The sequence below is a fragment of the Diabrotica virgifera genome, chromosome 7, assembly GCF_917563875.1.
Source record: "Diabrotica virgifera virgifera chromosome 7, PGI_DIABVI_V3a".
Lineage (NCBI taxonomy): Eukaryota > Metazoa > Arthropoda > Insecta > Coleoptera > Chrysomelidae > Diabrotica > Diabrotica virgifera.
Window position 1 is genome coordinate 44,493,398 of NC_065449.1, and position 18,764 is coordinate 44,512,161.

Sequence of the window (18,764 nt, forward strand, 5' to 3'; positions counted from 1 at the left end):
ACGAAGAATATTTAAAAAAAAATTGAAGGCACTCGTGGGAGTGCCGACAGAAGTGAAAACTTCGTATAGTATTTAAACTACGAGCTCAATGCTTTTACCTAATTCTAAAAGAAGTGCTATACCTATTACATATACGAAATACGCGATGCGTATGCAATATGCTATTTATGTATACATACACATAATTTATATATGTACAAAATTTATTTCAGTGAAGTGATGACAGTCGCAAATTCAATACTTTTTCCCCATCCAAGAAGTGCACAACGTCCCTAAAGAAATTTCCAATTCAAAAATGTATTTCGTCGAAGCGATAACGGTCGCTAATTTAATAATTTTCCCGATCCAAAAAGTGCACAACGTCCCTCAAGAAGTTTTCACTTCAAATATTTATTTCGTCGAAGCGATGATAGTCGCTAATTTAATACTTTTTTACATCGAAAAAGTGCACAACGTCCCTAAATAAGTTTTACTTCAAATATTTATTTCGTCAAAGCGATTACGGCCCTAATTCAATACTTTCCCTCCATACAAAAAGTGCACAACGTCCCTAAAAAAGTTTTCAGTTAAAAAATTAATTTCATCGAAGCGATGACGGTCGCTAATTTAATAATTTTTCCTTATCCAAAAAGTGCACAACGTCCCTCAAGAAGTTTTCACTTCAAAAATTTATTTCGTCGAAGCGATGAAGGTTTGCTAATATAATATTTTCCACATCCAAAAAGTGCACAACGTCTCTCAAGAACTTTCCACTTTTGATTTCATCGAAGCGATGACGGTCGCTAATTTAATACTTTTTTCCAGCGAAAAAGTGCACAACGTCCCTAAAGAAGTTTCACTTCAAATATTTATTTCGTCGAAGCGATGGATGACAGTGCCTAATTCAATACTTTTCCCCCATCCAAAATGTGCACAAGGTCCCTAAAGAAATTTCACTTCAAATATTTGTTTCGTCGAAGCGATGACGGTCCCTAACTTAGTAATTTATCCCTATCCAAAAAGTGCACAACGTCCCTAAAGAAATTTTTGACTTCAAAAATGTATTTCGTCGAAGCGATAAAGGTCGCTAATTTAATATTTTTCCCCATCCAAAAAGTGCACAACGTCCTTCAAGAAGTTTCCACTTCAAAAACAATGACGATCGCTAATTTAATACTTTTTCCATCGAAAAAGTGCACAACGTCCCTAAAGAAGTTTCACTTCAAATATTTATTTCGTCGAAGCGATGACAGTCCCTAATTCAATACTTTTCTCCCATCCAAAAAGTGCACAACATCCCTCAAGAAGTTTTCACTTTACAAATTTATTTCATCGAAGCGATGACAGTCGCGATGACGGCCGATAATTTAATACTTTTTTCCATCCAAAAAGAGCACAACGTCCCTAAATAAGTTTTCACTTCAAATGTTTATTTCGTCGAAGCGATGACGGTCGCTTATTTATTACTTTCTCCCCATTCAAATTTAATAATTTTTTTCCATCCAAAAAGTGCACAACGTCCCTAAAGAAGTTTTCACTTCAAAAATTGATTTCGCCGAAGCGATGACGGTCGCTAATTCAATACTTCTTCCCCATCTAAAAAGTGCACAACATCCCCAAAAGAATTTTTCACTTTAAAAATTTTATTTTGCCGAAGCGATGACGGTCGCGATGACGTTCGCTAATTTAATACTTTTTCCCTATCTAAAAAGTGCACAACGTCCCTAAAGAAATTTTAACTTCAAAAATTTATTTCGTCGAAACGATGACGGTCGCTAATTTAATACTTTTTCCCCATCCACAAAGTGCACAACGACCCTCAAAAAGTTTTCACTTCAAAAATTTATTTCTTCGAGGCGATGACGGTCGCAATGACGGTCGCCAATTTAATACTTTTTCCCATCCAAAAAGTGCACAACGTCCCTAAAGAAGTTTTCACTTCAATACATATACATACAAAATTTATTTCGCCGAAGAGATGACGGTCGTGAAATAAATCTTAATCATAGGAACTGATTCAAAAAGGAAAAACTATGGGTTTGAGTATTAACGAAAACAAAACAAAAATGTTAAGATTAAGAAAAAAACCTACCAATAGAGAGGTCAAAGTGGGAAGCCAACAAAAAAATGATAAAAAGCAAAATATTAACCAAAACAACTAAATTAAGGCTCTATGAAACATTCATTAGACCGACATTAATGTATGGAGCTGAAGTGATGACAATGACCAAGACAGACGAAGAAAATTTGAGAAGAACTGAGAGAAAAATAATTCGGGCAATATTAGGTCCAATAAAAACAGCAGAGGGTGAATACAGGAGTCGAAGAAATAACGAAATAAATGAGTAATTGAAGGGGCAAGATATAGTCAGGAGAATAAAAAGACAAAGATTGAGATGGCTTGGGCATGTATGGAGAGCAGGAGAAGAAGCAATAATAAACATAGTAATAAAGTGGTCTCTGGCCGGAAGGAGACGAAGAGGAAGACTGAGGTCCAAATGGCTGGAAGAGGTAGCGAGATCTAGAGGACACGGGAATTAGAAATGCAGAAGAAAGAGCAAGAGACAGAAGGAGCTAGAACCGGATATGTAATGCAGTTTAAGAAAAAGAAGAATGGATGACTGATCCACCTCGAAAACATAGATCTAGAGAGCCTGTAAAGGCAGCGCTACCCCTACGGGGGTGTTTTAGCCACTATATATATAATTGGTCATTGTCAAATAAATAATACAGAGATTTTAATTCCCTATATTGTATGCTATAATTAGATCACTTTGATTTATTGTATGCGTGAAACAGTGTAGTTTCTTCTCATTTTAACCAAAGTTATTTAGAAACATAGAGAATATTGAAAACATGTATTGTTTCAACTTAATTTTGGTTTATGATCTAATACCTAAATGATTTATTTTTTTCTGTAAGGTCAACACAATAATTACTGGTTTATACAAAAAGTAAACAAGGAAAGCGCATAATTTCGAGTTGTGCCTTAATTTATGTTGTAATTCGTATTCGTATTGTAAACTATGTATAGTACATTGAACGAAATGAAACAGAAGGGGCAAAAAACTAATAAATTTTGCTTGAAATGTACAGAAATCTTTTGTGCGAATATGAAACGTCAAGAAATATCAAGGAAAAATATTTGATATCTGACTTCTATTATTTCTTGTTGGATTTAAGAGCCCTTGTTTCTATTTAACAATGTTGGAGTAAACTAAGGCAAAATGGGGTTGTAAATAATAAGTTCTAGCAATACTTACTTTCTTTTTCGTGGTCGTATCCCACTACAACGAAGTAATCGGCCAGTCGTGACATATTACCAAAATGTTCTAAATTCACTATTAATATTTGGAACCATCTTCCTATTTATTCAATGTCTTCCTTCATGTTAATACTGATTTCTTGGACTGGGAACATAACCTCACTGTTGTATCTGAGTTAATTTTGATTATGATTAAATCTCATTGTTAATTACTTTGTTTCTTAAAATTTGTTGTAATTTTGTTTACTTGAAATAATTAGTTTATTTAACCACGCCCAATTATTTTATTCCAAACAATTTTTGACTTTGATTTGTGCAAATATCTATCAAAACTGACAGCTTGGCGCTGGAGTACTTTGTTCCTTTCCTTGGTCACCCTTGGTTGAGATCACGGTTGAGATCATTTCTTCATTTGCCCTTAGGGTTTATAAAAATTTAGCGTGACCTTAGGATAATTCACGAGTTGAGTTGAACACTGATTTTTTGTATAAAATTAATTGTTTATTCCAAAGTTTAAACATATTAAACAAATAGTTACTGTTATAGGGAGCCAAAAGTAGGCAACACGAAATGTTCCTGTTTGTTGGTCTCTAAAAATTTAAAGTCTACCCTACCTACCTATTATAAAATGACAGTGCCGGATTAAGAATCTTGAGGCCTCTAGGCAACCAAAGTTATGAGGTCTCTTAAGAAAAAGTTACTTTTTTATGGTTTGAGATTTTGGTATCTCTAATAATTTTTAAGTTATTTTGAAAAAAAAGGCCAGGGTAATAAGACAAAAATATACCCTGTTCGTGATACTTCAACAGCCAACGTACTAAAGCGTTTTTTCGACAGGTAATACCTATAAGAAAAATTTGTAACTGTTTCCTGCGTAGGGTCTGGCGGCCATTTTTATTTATAAACAATTTAGTGTCAAGAAACGGCCTTTTTTCCCTTTTTTCAAATCAATGGAAAACAGTGAAACTTATGGTTTTTCTAATATAAACATCTTCGAGAGCACGGAAAGAGCTTCAAAATGGCGTATAAAAAAGTTTGATATGCTCATTTATTGTTAATATAATTGCAAAAAAAGTCGAAATTGCAAAAAAATTAATTTCACAATAACTATTATAAAAATTAATGTACAGCTTTAAAATTTTTGTCAAATGAGGGTTCTTTGGTGCTTAATATGTAATAACAATTTTACAGGTGTCAAATGAAAGAGCATGAGCTAGACTGTCAAATTGGTTTAAAAACAGTGAATAAAAAATGCGTTTATTAGTATAATACATAATTATGCAAAAGTATCGTAAATTTTTCCTTATAAACTTTTTGAATAACTTTTAAAAAAAAATCTATTTTTGCTCTGTTTTAGATGCACAACTACAAGTAATATTATATTTTATTAAGTAATATTATTTATATGTAGACCAGTAAATAAACGGAAAATACGGCGGTACCGTGTAATTTTCAGGGGCAACTCCGAAATGCATGAAAATTTGGATTTAGGTTCTACTCACCCTCCACTTCAAAGTTGAAATTGTGCCGTTGGTTGCTTTTACTTGGGGGGCGACAGTCACCCCTTCTCGGGGGTGAAAAAACATACATTCAGGATAAGACCGGAAATGGATGAATTGACTGATTTTAAGCAACTTTTGTTCTATAGAGTTTTTTGTGTAAGTCAATACTTTACGAGTTATTTGCGATTGAAAATGTTTATTTTTCGACAAAAGAACTACGTTTTCGGACGGTTTTTCCCAAATAACTCAAAAAGTAAATATTTGATCGAAAAAAATAGCCTTAGCAAAAGTGTAGCTTATAAAAAACCGAAAAAAAATGTGTATCAGTAAAGCCTATCAATCGAACAAAACCAGAGTTGTAGCTCATGAAAAATACGTTCTTATGCGTCTAATTCCAAATCGAATATTTCAAGGTGAAATCACCGAAAAATTAAGCACTTTTCGGGAAAAACCCATTTAAACTCTTTTAACGTGTTTATAAAAAGCTTTATTTTAATTGTTCATAAAAGTTTCTAGCATTAAAAATAAGCGAGTTACACTCAAAATAAAGATGGCCCTCTTTTTTTTTGGTAAAAAAATCATGAAAATCTCCCCGTGTTTAGCTCCCCAAATGAAATTAATCGCTACCGCTGTACAAACAATTTACTTATCTATTTTTTATATGATCTGTCAGTCTCACCGGTTTAATGTGCTTATTTTTGAAATGGTTACAGTTAAAAAAGGTTGAACGGTTCACTAATCACGAGTGTATGCAAATTTTGAACAGCCATATTTTGAACAACCAATTTTTGTTTTGCGGAAAAACAAAATGAGACTAGCATATTTTTAATAGCAAAACCTACATTTTTTTACTCCTTAAGATTTTTCTTATCACTAATACTTTTTAAGTTATTTTGAAAAAAGGAAATTTTTCAAAAATTTTTAGAATTTTTTTTTTACTTATAAAACCAAATTTTTTTTAAAATAAGCACTTCAAACCAATCAAACTTACAGATCATATAAACAATATATGTACATACCATTAAAATAAATGGTAAAGCGGTAACGATTAATTTTATTTAGAGGGTGCTAAATAGAGGGAGGTTGTCACAATATTTTTTACCAAAAAAGGGGCCAACTTTTTTTCAGTGTAACTCGTTTATTTTTGGTGCTAGAAACTTTTTTAAAAAACAAATATAAAGCTTTTTTAGATACTTTAATAATGTTAAAAGCTTTTCCCGAAAAGTGCTTAATTTTTCGGTGATTTTGCGTTGACTTATTCGATTTGGAATTAGACGAATAAGAACGTATTTTTTATGAGCTACAACTTTGCTTTTTCTCAATTTATATACTTTACTGATACACCATTTTTTTTATTTTTTTATAAGCTACACTTTTGCTAAGAATATTTTTTCGATAAAATATTTACTTTTTGAGTTATTTGCGAAAAACGGTCTGAAAACGTAGTTTTTTGTCGAAAAATCAAAATTTTGCCGTTTTTTAATACTAAATTATTTATAAATAAAAATGGCCGCCAGATCCTAGTCAGGAAATAGTTACAATTTGCTCTTATAGGCATTACCTGTCGAAAAAACGCTTCAGTGTCCTTGGTCTTGAAGTGTCATGGAAAAAACCTTAAGTATTACCCTGGACTATATACATTTTATTAAAAATAACTTACCTGGTTTAAATATTGTAGAGATCAAAACAAATGCTTAAATTCCAATATTATAATATTATACCAAGCACAACAGATAAATACACTATCAAAAATTAAGGTGTCTGGCGATCACTTAAAAGTGCCCCGGCACTGCTTTAAAATGAAAAGTTATTAGAATAAAATATTAATCAATCTGATGTGCAAATTTATAAAATCAACTGTTGCACCTAACTACACGATCACAATTATTCTCTTCCAAAGAACAAAACCAAACTAAGAAAAGATGAGTTCGATATAAATATTAGATTGAAAGAACCATCGATGTTTAAGTAAAACCACCCAACGCCAATAATATTAAGTTTTAGTATATATACAATAGAATTATAAAACTTCATAGAATGTACGTAGTGACAAATGTCCAAATTCAAATAAATTTATTATGGTTGATATAACCTTACCCCATTGTAGGTACTATATTGCTAAAATCTTGTATTTACTAGGTTACCTGAAATGTTTTTCAACAGTTTAGGTATAAAAATATTTTAGTAGGTATTACTCAAAACAGATACAACTCGTAGAAACATATTGTTTAGATTATATTGTCAGTTGGGTAAAGGTAAAAATTTAGCAAATTTTTATATTTTAACAATTTTATAGTTTTCGTTTTGGGCCCTGCGAGGGATGCGAGGCCCCCTTTGGGGTCGAGGCCCCTAGGCAACTGCCAACTTTACCTAATGGTTAATCCGGCACTGATAAAATGAAATAGATATTCGCTAAATTGCTCATTTTTAAGAGATTAACATGCTTTGTGTCAAAAGTATTGTTAAATATTGAGGACGTGAAGATAAAAGTAGGGTAAAATGTTTGATCCTTCTTCTTCAGTTTTTCCCGTCCATCTTGTCTTTTCCTGGCCTTTTTCTGTCCATCGTGTCTCGCGACTTCTTTACCTATACCTTTCTCTCTTAGGTCCTCTGCCACACAGCCTTTCCATCTTCCCCTCGGTTTTCATTTACCTCTCTTTCCATCAACTTCTAACAGCTCTATCCTTCATCCGCTAGGGTTTCCTTCCTTTCCTACGTTTGAAGTGACAATAACCATCGCAGTATGTATTTGTTCTTGAATCTTTTGGAGACTGTAGTTACCCCGGCTCGTTCCCTAATAACGTCTTTCGTGATACCGTCACGTTCTAGTCTTACCGAACATATCAACCGTAACATTTTCATTTGAGCTACCTCCATCTTCTTTTCCTGAATCTTCTTTAATAGCGGCCTCACTTCACGGCCGTACACCAACTTAGGCCTCATCATACTCTTGTATATCTTTTCTTTCAACCTTTCCTTGTTTCGATCACAAGGGTACCCCGATCATTCGTTCTAGTTTCAAATCAAGATGGCGGCTAACGCAACGGCGCAATTCAGTCGAGATTTTAAATTTACACTTTTATTGACCCTCTCTAAAGATTACTGGCTCACAAGGTGTCGTGATATAGCTGCAGACCTGTACTGTTGTTTTATTGACTTCCAAGAGGCATGTTATCATGTTAAGGATTCTATATTATTGATCGTAGTTCTAAGAGACATGGCTTGGATGGCAGAGATGTTCGGATAATTGCAAATTTGTATTGGAATCAAACAACACTTCTTGTCGACCCTGCGTTTTAACGCTTACTCCGAAATAGTTTTTTCAGAAATACACTTTCTGAAAAACAAGAAGGAATAATTGTGAACGGTGAAGTCATCAATAATTTGCGATAGAGGACGACACGGTAGGTACACGTAGCTTCTACTCAAGAGCAGGTTACTCGTTGTGAGCTGGGAGGAAGCAGGTCTGGATCTGAACATACAGAAATCTACAATGCTCGTAAAAAGTTAACAACAGAATATAAAACCGTCTATATAGGTACATATATGTAAATAGTACCAAACTTAAGCAAGTTAATCGAATTGTTTACCTTGGATATCAGTTAAATTATAACAAAGAGAGTCACGGTGGAGTTAGATCCAGAACTGAGCAGGCCAGATATTATATGGAGACCTAAAATTGGCATTACGGATCCGCCTACTTCGCGAATACGCATTCTCGGTCTTACTTTATGGTGTCGAGTCTTGGACTGATCTAAATCGCCTTGGGGCTTTCGAAATGTGGTGATATAGCAGAATTTTAAAAGTTTTTTGGGTGGAGGACATTTAAAACTCTAAAATACTAGAACTTGTCAGTAAACATATTAAGATTATAAAAAGCACCAGGAAGAGAAGTCTGGAGTACTTCGTACTTCGTACATGTGATGAGGGGTCCCAAGTATAGGTCGCTACAAAATATTATGTAAGGGAAAATAGCAGACAAACGCAGTCCAGGACGAGGAATGACTTCATGGTTCTGAGAGTGCATGGTAGGTACACGATTAAGAAGAATTAGATTTCCCCCATCATTTCTCTTCTTCCCGTCCACATAGACTCCATTTTCGATCTGCTAAGCTTAACCCGGCACCTGCCACGTGGGGTGCTACCAGCACCCCATAACACATTTTTATCAAATATTTGGTATTTCAAGTTTGGTAACGTGCGTCATAGTAGCTTTCTATAATATTATATAGCATAGATGTGTTAGTGTTTGAAGTGGTTATTTAGTGTCATTGTGAAGTTAGAACTCTAAAATCGAATTGGGGTGTCATCATCTGGCACTTTAAGTTTTAATTTTTTTTTGTGTTTTTGATAAACAGGTCAAATTTACATGTTTTATTGAAATAAATGATTTAAGTTATTAATATAAACTATATACTCACTAAATCTTAATTTTTTTAGATATTTTACTTGACTTCATTTATTATGGCTTGGGACTTGCTAATTTGCTTATGACACCTTTTTCATTTTATTTTTTAACTTTTATAACATATTTGTGGCTAATAAGTCAATAAAACATGTTTTTTTATATTCTTGTGTTACTCCACACATTATTTTGTTTTTTAAACAAGTAGATCACAGAAAATTTTTAAGGGGTGCTGTGAGCACCCCACGTGGCAGTTGGCGCCTTGCAAAGCCACGTGGCAGGTGCCGGGTTAATAAGTCATCCGGCCCTCTTCATATTAGCCACTCTTCAATCCTCCAACTTCTCTTAGAGCATTCTTGCTCTCCCCGACTGACACGATATCATCAGCAAAGTGCATTGACCAAGAAGCCGAGAACCCCCTTCCCTTTACCTTCTCTGTTACTAAATCCATAACAAGATTCAACAGATATGGACTAGGACTCGATAAAGAGTGTCTTCTTGATGCAAACCAACCGTCACTGGAACTAAAAAACTTTCGGTCCATCCGACACAAGTCCTTATACTTTGGTGTCTCCTCCCCCATACAGAGCTTTCACGAGCTTTACGTACTCCCACCCCACGTACTTCTCAAGAACCCATTTTCCCCTTACATCTCCATATCTTTTCGACCTGCTAACCTTAAGTTCTTCTTAGATAACCCTTCTCCAACCAACCAACTAGGTACTACTCGGTACTCGATTTCTTCGCTCTCCTCCACTACTCAAGATTGCTAGATTTTTTGTCAAACTTCATACCTACAAACCTACATGGTTAGGTTGATAAACAATTAAGAATAAGGTATGTAGGTACTTTTTAATTCATTGTTAAAATTATGCATAATGCAAAACTGAAGCATGTAAAGGGGTGGCAGATAAGATATAATTTACTTGCTAAATGGAATGTGAAACATGCACAGAATAACTCAGAATTTGTTTGTATGTTTATCTCTATTTTAATTTTTAACACAATAAAAATACTTGATCTTTAGTTTGATATTATAACACTTTATATTGATATTATAGTTATTTTCCTAACTAATAGTGCGGAAAGTGATACTTTCCCGCACTAGACTGCCGTTGACCCGAACGACGCGATAGCGGAGTTTTTATTTCAGAGATCCCAATCCTGAGATTAACTGTCCGCCATCGGAACTACTTTTTTCGAGGCCTCGACTTTGGCACCCTCTACTACAATATTAGTGTACGTGCATAAATGAAAAAGTTATATATTTTGTATTGTCTAAGAGTTAGATAGTAATATGTAAAAAGTTTTATGTTCATTTTTAATACAGGTTCTGAGAAAACAAATCTTGAAAAAATGCTTATTTTTGGTCTTCTAAAGTGTACTAGTACCTTAACATTAACACATAAAACATAACACCATTGATACATTAAAATAAGGCTACGGCATTACTGGTCGTCTATATCCAGGAAGAATATTTATCAAAAAAGATGAATGGGTTATGTTATGGGTTCTTCTTTTTCAATGTCAACTTATTTATAACCAGAGATTTTCAAGGATATTCCAGGATATAAACAAATAAAAAATACTCTGTGGGTTGTGGGTTCCAGTTTATCCTTTATTTTCCAGAATTAAAAAACAAAACATGGATCCGGAAAAGAAAACAGCAAACCCTTTCGTATATTTAGATATACAATTCGATGGACTTAAAGGTTTTGTAACAACAATTAAATAGGTAATAATTATTAATTATAAGTTTTCCAGCTGGAAGGGTAGTGATAGAATTATACAATGATCAAGTGCCAAAGACTGTGGAAAACTTTAGAAAACTATGTACAGGAGAAAAAGGAATTGGTAAAAAGGGAAAGCCACTGCATTACAAAGGAACAAAGTTTCATAAAGGTATGGTATGATATGAGAAACTGAGAAATTTTAGATCATAAATGGATTATGTAGCATAAGGGAACATACTCAAACACTAATTATAGTACTGTTGATATAATCTACATAAACAAAAGTATCCTTTGTTAAAATATTTCTTGGGAATCAACTACAAAAAGAACTAAACGCTGGAAGATCCTTTAAAATAAAAAAAATTATAAAATCAAGTAAAATATTTCTAACTTTTATCATCATCAATCAGTTAATGGTGTCCACTGTTGGACATAGGTCTCCTTCAGTTCTTTCCACTGTTCTATACACGGGGCCGCTTGTAGCCAGTTACCCATTACTCTACTGTGTTGTTGGCATAGACATAATAAGGATAAACAAAACATACTGAGCAAAATAGTGTAACGTGCGGGCAGTCAATAGGTGGTCTATTTATCTCTTTTTAGTAACGACCCTATGCATGTGACAGACAAAGATGGCTAGACCACTCAAAGTGAATATTGACCAATGACTTCCTTGATATTGGCGTTACACCTTAATGCATAGAGCGGCCATACCTACCTAGTCTATTTTTATTATGTCTGTGGTTGTTGGTCCATCTAGTTTGTGATCGTCTTCAGCTTGTTTTATAGTTTCTGAGCTTCCCTTCCATGATTAGTTTTGTCCACTGTCCATCATGTGTTCTAGTTTTTAGAATAGAATAGAATAAAGCTTTATTCTCAGGATTCACAAGTTACAAAATAAAATTGTCAATAGAGAGAATGGTGTCAATTATAAAGAAGAAGCAGAATAATAAGCAATTTGTACAATGTACTAACTCCAAGTTGTAAGTGAATAAGGGATTTTTCCCTTATTCCGCGACGATGAGCTGGCCAAATACCCAAGTAGGTGGAGGCCAATAAACTAAAGGAGAAGAAGAAGACAATTTATAAGGGTTGCTGAAACAACCAACAACCTACACTTAAGGGTCCCGGACAATTGCCTGAACAAAAGACAATTCCCCGAAAGCAATTCCCCAAATGGACAATTCCCCAAATGGACAATTCCCTGAATGGACAATTCACCAAATGGACAATTGCCCAAATAGACAATTGACAGATAAATAATTGCCCGAAAAGCGAAATTGACCATATATTTAAATAGGTATTGCTTTATAATGTATTTCCTATAGCAATGGCCTAGAAGCAATACCTCGTAAGTACCAAAAATTCAAAAATCATGCTTTTGGCGCCGCAGTACTGTTATAAATCTTTTCTACCAATCACCAAAAGTATAAAGGCGCAAAGCAATGAATATCATACTTTTCATCATTTGCCAATACCTCTCCTAAATATTTTTGCATGCAATACCTCGTATGTGTTTATTTTGCTATGGTAGTTAATGTCGATTATAATGTAAAAGTTTGTTTTGCAAGTTTATATTATAAACTTTACCAGTCTGGTGATTGGTAGAAAAGGTGTATATCATCAGTATTGCAGCACCAAAGGTGTGATTTTTTGTACTTACGAGGTATTGCTTCTAGGCCATTGATAAAAAGTTTTTTGCTAAAAACCACAAATTTTGACAGATGCACTTACGAGGTATTGCTTCTAGGCCATCGATATACTAATACAGTAACTTACCTGCTATTTAAATAGTTATTACTGCTTAGATTGTGTTCAACCTAGCTATCTCGTTAATTTATTTATTATTATAATATTTCAGTTTAATCACTTTGTTAAAGAAAACATTAAAAATGCAATTAGCAAGGGATTATTGCCCTCAATTCCTGCGGGGAATAGCATATAATTTATCGTATTAGTATATAGGAAATACATATTATAAAGATCAAATATACACACACCAGCAAAATTAAAGGAACATTTTAAAAATGGGGCATGTTTGATGTCTCGACCTAGCTATCTCGTTAATTAATTTATTATTATAATATTTCAATTTAATCACTTTGTTAAAGAAAACATTAAAATGCAATTAGCTAGGGATTATTGCCCTCAATTCCTGCGGGGAATAGCACATAATTTATCATATTAGTATATAGGAAATACATATTATAAAGATCAAATATACACACACCGGCAAAATTAGAGGAACATTTTAAAAATGGGGCATGTTTAATGTCTTGAATCTCCTTAACCAGTTGTCTGATTATTTAAGAATATAGGTGTGATAATATTGTTGCTAGACTATATTGTTGTTTTTTCCTTAAAGTTCGGAACACCCTGTGGAATATTCTAGCCTATATAAAATATTGAAATTAAAACTCCATTGTGCAGGCTTTCTTAACATTTTCTTTTTTGATTCATTTGCCTATGTTGGATAATAGAAAAGTTAGGTACTTTAACAACTAGCCATGTTCTTCATCAATACAGGGTGTTTCTAAATAAGTGCGACAAACTTGAAGGGGTAATGCTGCATGAAAAAATAATGACTGTTTACTTTATAAACATATGTCTGCAAATGCTTCGTTTCCGAGATACGGGATGTTGGATTTTTTCTTACAAACTGACGATTTATTTATTGCTCTAAAACAGGTTGAGATATGGAAATGAAATTTGGTAGGTTTTAAGAGGTAGTTATTGTGCATTTTTTGACATACAAATAAGAATTTTATATTCACCATTGGCGTGCATACGGGTATAAACATTTTAGATACATTCCGTATGCACGCCAATGGTGAATATAAAATTCCTAATTGTATATCAAAAAATTCTCAATAATTACCTCTTAAAACCTACCAAATTTCATTTGCATATCTCAACCGGTTTTGGAGCAATAAATAAATCATCAGTTTGCAAGAAAAAATTCAACGTCCCGTATCTCAAAAACGAAGCATTTGCGGACATATATTTATAGAGTAAACTGTCATTATTTTTTCATGTAGTTTTCATGTATCACCCCTTAAAGTTTATCGCACTTATTTAGAAACACCCTGTCTTGATGAAGAACATGGCTGGTTGTGAAAGTACCTAACTTTTTTATTATCCAACATAAGAGCAAATGAATAAAAAAAAATGTTAAGAAAACTTAAGGCTACAATCTAGTTTTAATTTCAATATTTTATATAGGCTAGAATATTCCACAGGTTGTTCCGAACTTTAAGGAAAAAACACAGTATGATTGTTACACCCGGTATAAAATGACATTTACCTGTCTAGCAACAATATTATTACACTGATATTCTTAAATAATAAGGCTACAACATACCAAAAAAAATCACTTAAATCGGACAACTGGTTTAGGAAATTCGAGACATCAAACATGTCCCATTTTTAAGGTGTTCCTTTAATTTTGCCGGTGTGTGTATATTATAGTAATACATTAATTAACGAGATAGCTAGGTCAAACACAATCTAAGCAGTAATAACTATTTAAACAGCACGTAAGTTACCGCATTAGTATATAGGAAATACATGTAAAGCAATAACTATTTAAATATATTTTTCGGTCAATTCTCTTTTCGGGCAATTGTTTTTCTGCCAATTGTCTATTCGGGCAATTGTTTTTCTGCCAATTGTCTATTCGGGCAATTGTCCATTCCTGTTTCAGGGAATTGTGCATTCGGGGAATTGTCCATTCGGGGAATTCCTTTCGGGGATTTGTCTTTCGGGAAAGATAAGAGTTAAGTGCCCTGCCCTTAATTCCACTTAAAGGGTTGTGATTCTTTCAATGATGTCTTGAACTTCTCATCTTTGCCTGATTTGTTGGTTTGTTATGTGGGCTCAATGCTCACGTCCTGTATTACATATTACATGGCTCGAGTTTATTGGTAGATTTTTCAGTCAGTGTTAAAGCCTCTACTCCGTAAGTTTGTACTGGCAAAACACATTTATTATGAACCTATTACTTCAGACATATGACATATGAGAATTGCACTTTTTAGAATACGGCTTAATTTGTCAAATGCTGCCCATGTCAGGCCTATTGTCTGTATTTCATGTGTTTGATTGTCGCTGCTTATTTTAATCTTGTGTCCCACATATATGTGCAGCTTGCAGAACGAACGATGACCGATGAGAAAAATTTAGGTAAAGTGTATGACTGACGACAGCGTGTCTCATCAGCCATGGTTCACTGTGGAAGCTGTAAGTGTCTGTTTGTTATGTGATATTATTGTCAATAGTTATATTTTCACTCATTATTATATTTGTCATAAATTTAGTTTTCTCAAAATTTTATTTTTAATCCTGCTCTCTGAGACAGAACTTTATGGTAGGGGAGCCCAAGCGGGGATTTTTGCAGTTACTCGAGCGCGTCAGATTATCATATGGGAGAAACCTGGTACCTTGCAGATGTACCTCTACCATATATTGGCTCTTAACACAGGGAGGTTCGTTAAGGGGGCCGGAAAAAAAAATATCCATGGTTAAAAATACTCGAAATTGTCAGATTAAAATAAGGTAAGTTAAGTACATGCAAGATAGTGTATATTTCAAAAATCTGACGATTTGAGCGGGGCGTAAGGAAATGGGCGAGTCAAAAAGTTTCACAAAAGAAAAGCGAATATTTCGTGAAATGAACGTCAGATCGAAAAACTAAAAAATGCGTCTTCAATATTTTTCAAAAATCTATCGAATGGTACTAAACATGATCCCCCACGGAGAGGGGTGGGGGGAAAATTTAAAATTTTAAATACAAACTCTGCGATTTTTCGCAAAATGAACATCAGATCGAAAAACTGCAAAATGCACTTTCAAAATGTTTTTGAAAAATCTATCGAATGGTACCAAACACGGCCCCCCACGGGGGCGGCATGGAGGGTTACTTTAAAATCTTAAATAGGACCCCCAAATTTTTATTGCATATTTGGATTCTTTACGTAAAAATAAGCAACTTTTATTCGAGACATTTTTTCGAATTATGGATAGATGGCGCTATAATCGGAAAAAACGATTGTTGGAAATGGAAAATTAAATTAAAAAATGACAAGCGCCCGCTAAAATGGAAAATTTTATTTAACTTTTTTTGATTTTAGGACCTAATAATCACAACCCAATTGGTCCCCATAACGCTAGAGTGACTGCAAATTTAGCATACTTTACTCCCCTACTATTAATCGAATGTATCGTAGAGACTGTATCTTATAAGTTGGCTGTGATTAATACAAGGTCATCTGCAAACGTAAAGGCGGAGATACATATCCGCGCCGTGTGAGCGCCGCGCGTTCGTGGCGCGGTTAATGTTCGTTAAAATTTTTCATTTTGACGAACCTTACGCGATCCAGAGGAAACTTACGAACATTTAGTAATTGTAGATAATTAGTATTAAATGTGGGTGCCTACATTGGATCCGTTTTTCTCCGATAAGATCAGATCCGATATCGGCCGACGTCGGGAGTAGTTTCTCCTATTCTCATCGAGAAGTGTTTGGTTTCATTCCGATTAGTTGCAAGTTGAGTTGCAAGTTGGTTGCAAGTTGGTTGCAAGTCGGTTGCAAGTCGGTTGCAAGTCGGTTGCAAGTCGGTTGCAAGTCGGTTGCAAGTTGGTTGCAAGTTGGTTGCAAGATGGTTGCAAGTTGGTTGCAAGTTGGGGGTTGCAAGCTAACATGTTTAAATATATTCAATGTCATCATCTCATTTTCATTTTCCACGGTAAACATCAATAAGTTTGATATTTCCTTCCGACCACTCCATTACTAACAAATATTCAACTCAGGCGCCCCAAAACCAACAAACCACTCGCAAACCCGTCCAAATACGTATTGCGAACCATCAAAGCATTTATTGAAAAGCCGACAGAAGTTAGATCGTGGTGCGCCGTATGCGAGCCGTTTGTGTGCCGCTTGAAAACACGTACTAATCTAACAAATATGCTGCACGCGAGCGGCTCGCACACCGAGCAGAGCGCATATGTATACCCGCCTTAAGATGATTTAGGCCGTCCGCACATGGGTCGATCGAAGACACGTCTCGAAGTTCGCGCGTCTTGCTCGTCATGCACGAACCCTGCGAAACAAGCGATTGGCCTCCGCACACTAGTCGATTCTGTTTTTATAAATTAACACATTTTTTATATATAGTATTTTTACTACAAAAGCGATATTACTTAGGTCAAAATTTTTGACGTAAGACAACTGTCAAAACATTAGAATGTGACTTTTCATTATTGTAACTAAAATACTATAGTAACCAAAACGACTATTTTGATCTGTGAAAAGTACGGTATTATTACATTTTTATACAGTTGCATTATACAGTTGAGGGTATTTTTCTACCAATTTTATAATAAACACCTAGAAACAGAAGTTCAATGTTTTCAGAATTTTACATTACAAACAATATATTTCCACAAAGCTAATAAGTACTACAATCAACGAACATAACAGTCACCGATCTTTGTGTGTGTGTATGTGAAAAAATGGCTTGGATGTGAGTCCGTTAGCCACAGATTTTTATTTTATTTTTACCTCAATTTATTAGTTTTATTATATTTATACGTATTTCACTTAAATGATTATATTTGTTTCTTTCAAGTAGTTTATGAGTAATTTAAATATTTCCATTTTATGACAACTTAGTAGATATTCTATACTAATTGGAAAATGAACTTGTGTTTGTCGTAAATTGTAATATAATTGATTTATATATCTCTCGTTAATTTTGCATTCCAAGAAAATATGGTTTAAATCTCTAATCGAAACATTATCACAAAAACATACTGATGAATTAATTATTCCTAATTTGTGCAGATGTGCCTCATATTTCCCGTGTCGAGTTTTTAATCTGACGATAGTAGAAATATCTTGCTTTGGCAGGTTATATTTAAATATGTATTCAGGTGGCGGAGGAAGTTCTTGATGTAAAGAAAAATATAAATTTTTTGACATGCTTGTAATATTTTTCCATTCTTTTTTCCATATTTTATTTATTCTAACTTTGACGTCATTTATTGCATCTGTCGATAAGATGTGAGTTAGTATCTCACCTTTTTTTATTGCATCTTTGGCCAACTCATCCACTTTCTCATTACCCAGTATACCGGCATGCCCTTTTGCCCATATAAATACTACTTCCACTTTAGGTCACCGATCTTTAAAAAGATTAAATTTAATTTAGGGCAAAAATCAACAAAAACGAAGCAAACAAATAAAATAATGACTAAACGTGTGTCTCACTCGAACTTTCTCGTGCGCTTCAGATCGCACGGAACGAGAGCCGTACAAGACGAGGAGATTTGCAATCCTAAACGCTCCGTGTACGGAGCTCAATGCCACAACGAAGGAACTGAAGTGACGGGGAGAGATCTACGCGATTGGAATCGAGTCGATTACTTCGAGCGTCGCTCCATGTGCGGACGGCCTTAGTCTTTCTCCATCTATATTGATGCCCATATCTTACCTTTGAGTGTTAAATATTTACTCTAGAGCTGTTGTAAACAATTTAGCCAAAATACTGTCTCATTGTCTTACTTCTCAATATAAGCTGAATTTTTCTTTGTCTTTGTGTAGTCATATATGTTTTCAATTAGTTGCATATACCTGTTAATCTATTCAGTAATCACATAGGGCGCTGAAGTAATCTGTCTGACACAGAAAGAGGAAGAAAAATACACAGTCAAGACTTACAGAATTTACAAAAACATCTGGTTTGTCTGCAATATTTGCACTAACCTCTTTTGTTTGAAGCAGGTGGGTACATGTGGCAAATAATTCCAGCACATTTTGTAGCTGTTAATGTACTTGACTCACTACAGGAATTTCATGTTCCCTGGAGCTATGCCGTATTTAC

At 34.3% G+C, this 18,764-nt stretch overlaps 2 protein-coding genes across 3 annotated transcripts in view; one reads left to right on the forward strand and one right to left on the reverse strand.

The window, feature by feature from the left end:
- Nucleotides 1-3,728, reverse strand: part of LOC114335209 (myotubularin-related protein 13) — an 89,449-nt gene extending 85,721 nt beyond the window's left edge. For both annotated transcript variants that reach the window (XM_028285406.2, XM_028285405.2), the window contains exon 1: nucleotides 3,243-3,728. In XM_028285406.2, coding sequence (XP_028141207.2) covers nucleotides 3,243-3,297 — 55 coding nt within the window. In that variant the 5' untranslated portion in view covers nucleotides 3,298-3,728. The remainder of the gene's footprint in view (nucleotides 1-3,242) is intronic.
- Nucleotides 3,729-10,643: 6,915 nt separating this feature from the next.
- LOC114335204 (peptidyl-prolyl cis-trans isomerase D) overlaps nucleotides 10,644-18,764 on the forward strand; it is a 61,776-nt gene continuing 53,655 nt past the window's right edge. Inside the window, exons 1-2 of the mRNA XM_028285401.2 lie at nucleotides 10,644-10,863; nucleotides 10,916-11,053. Of these exons, the coding sequence (XP_028141202.2) occupies nucleotides 10,797-10,863; nucleotides 10,916-11,053 (205 nt within the window). The 5' untranslated portion in view covers nucleotides 10,644-10,796. The remainder of the gene's footprint in view (nucleotides 10,864-10,915; nucleotides 11,054-18,764) is intronic.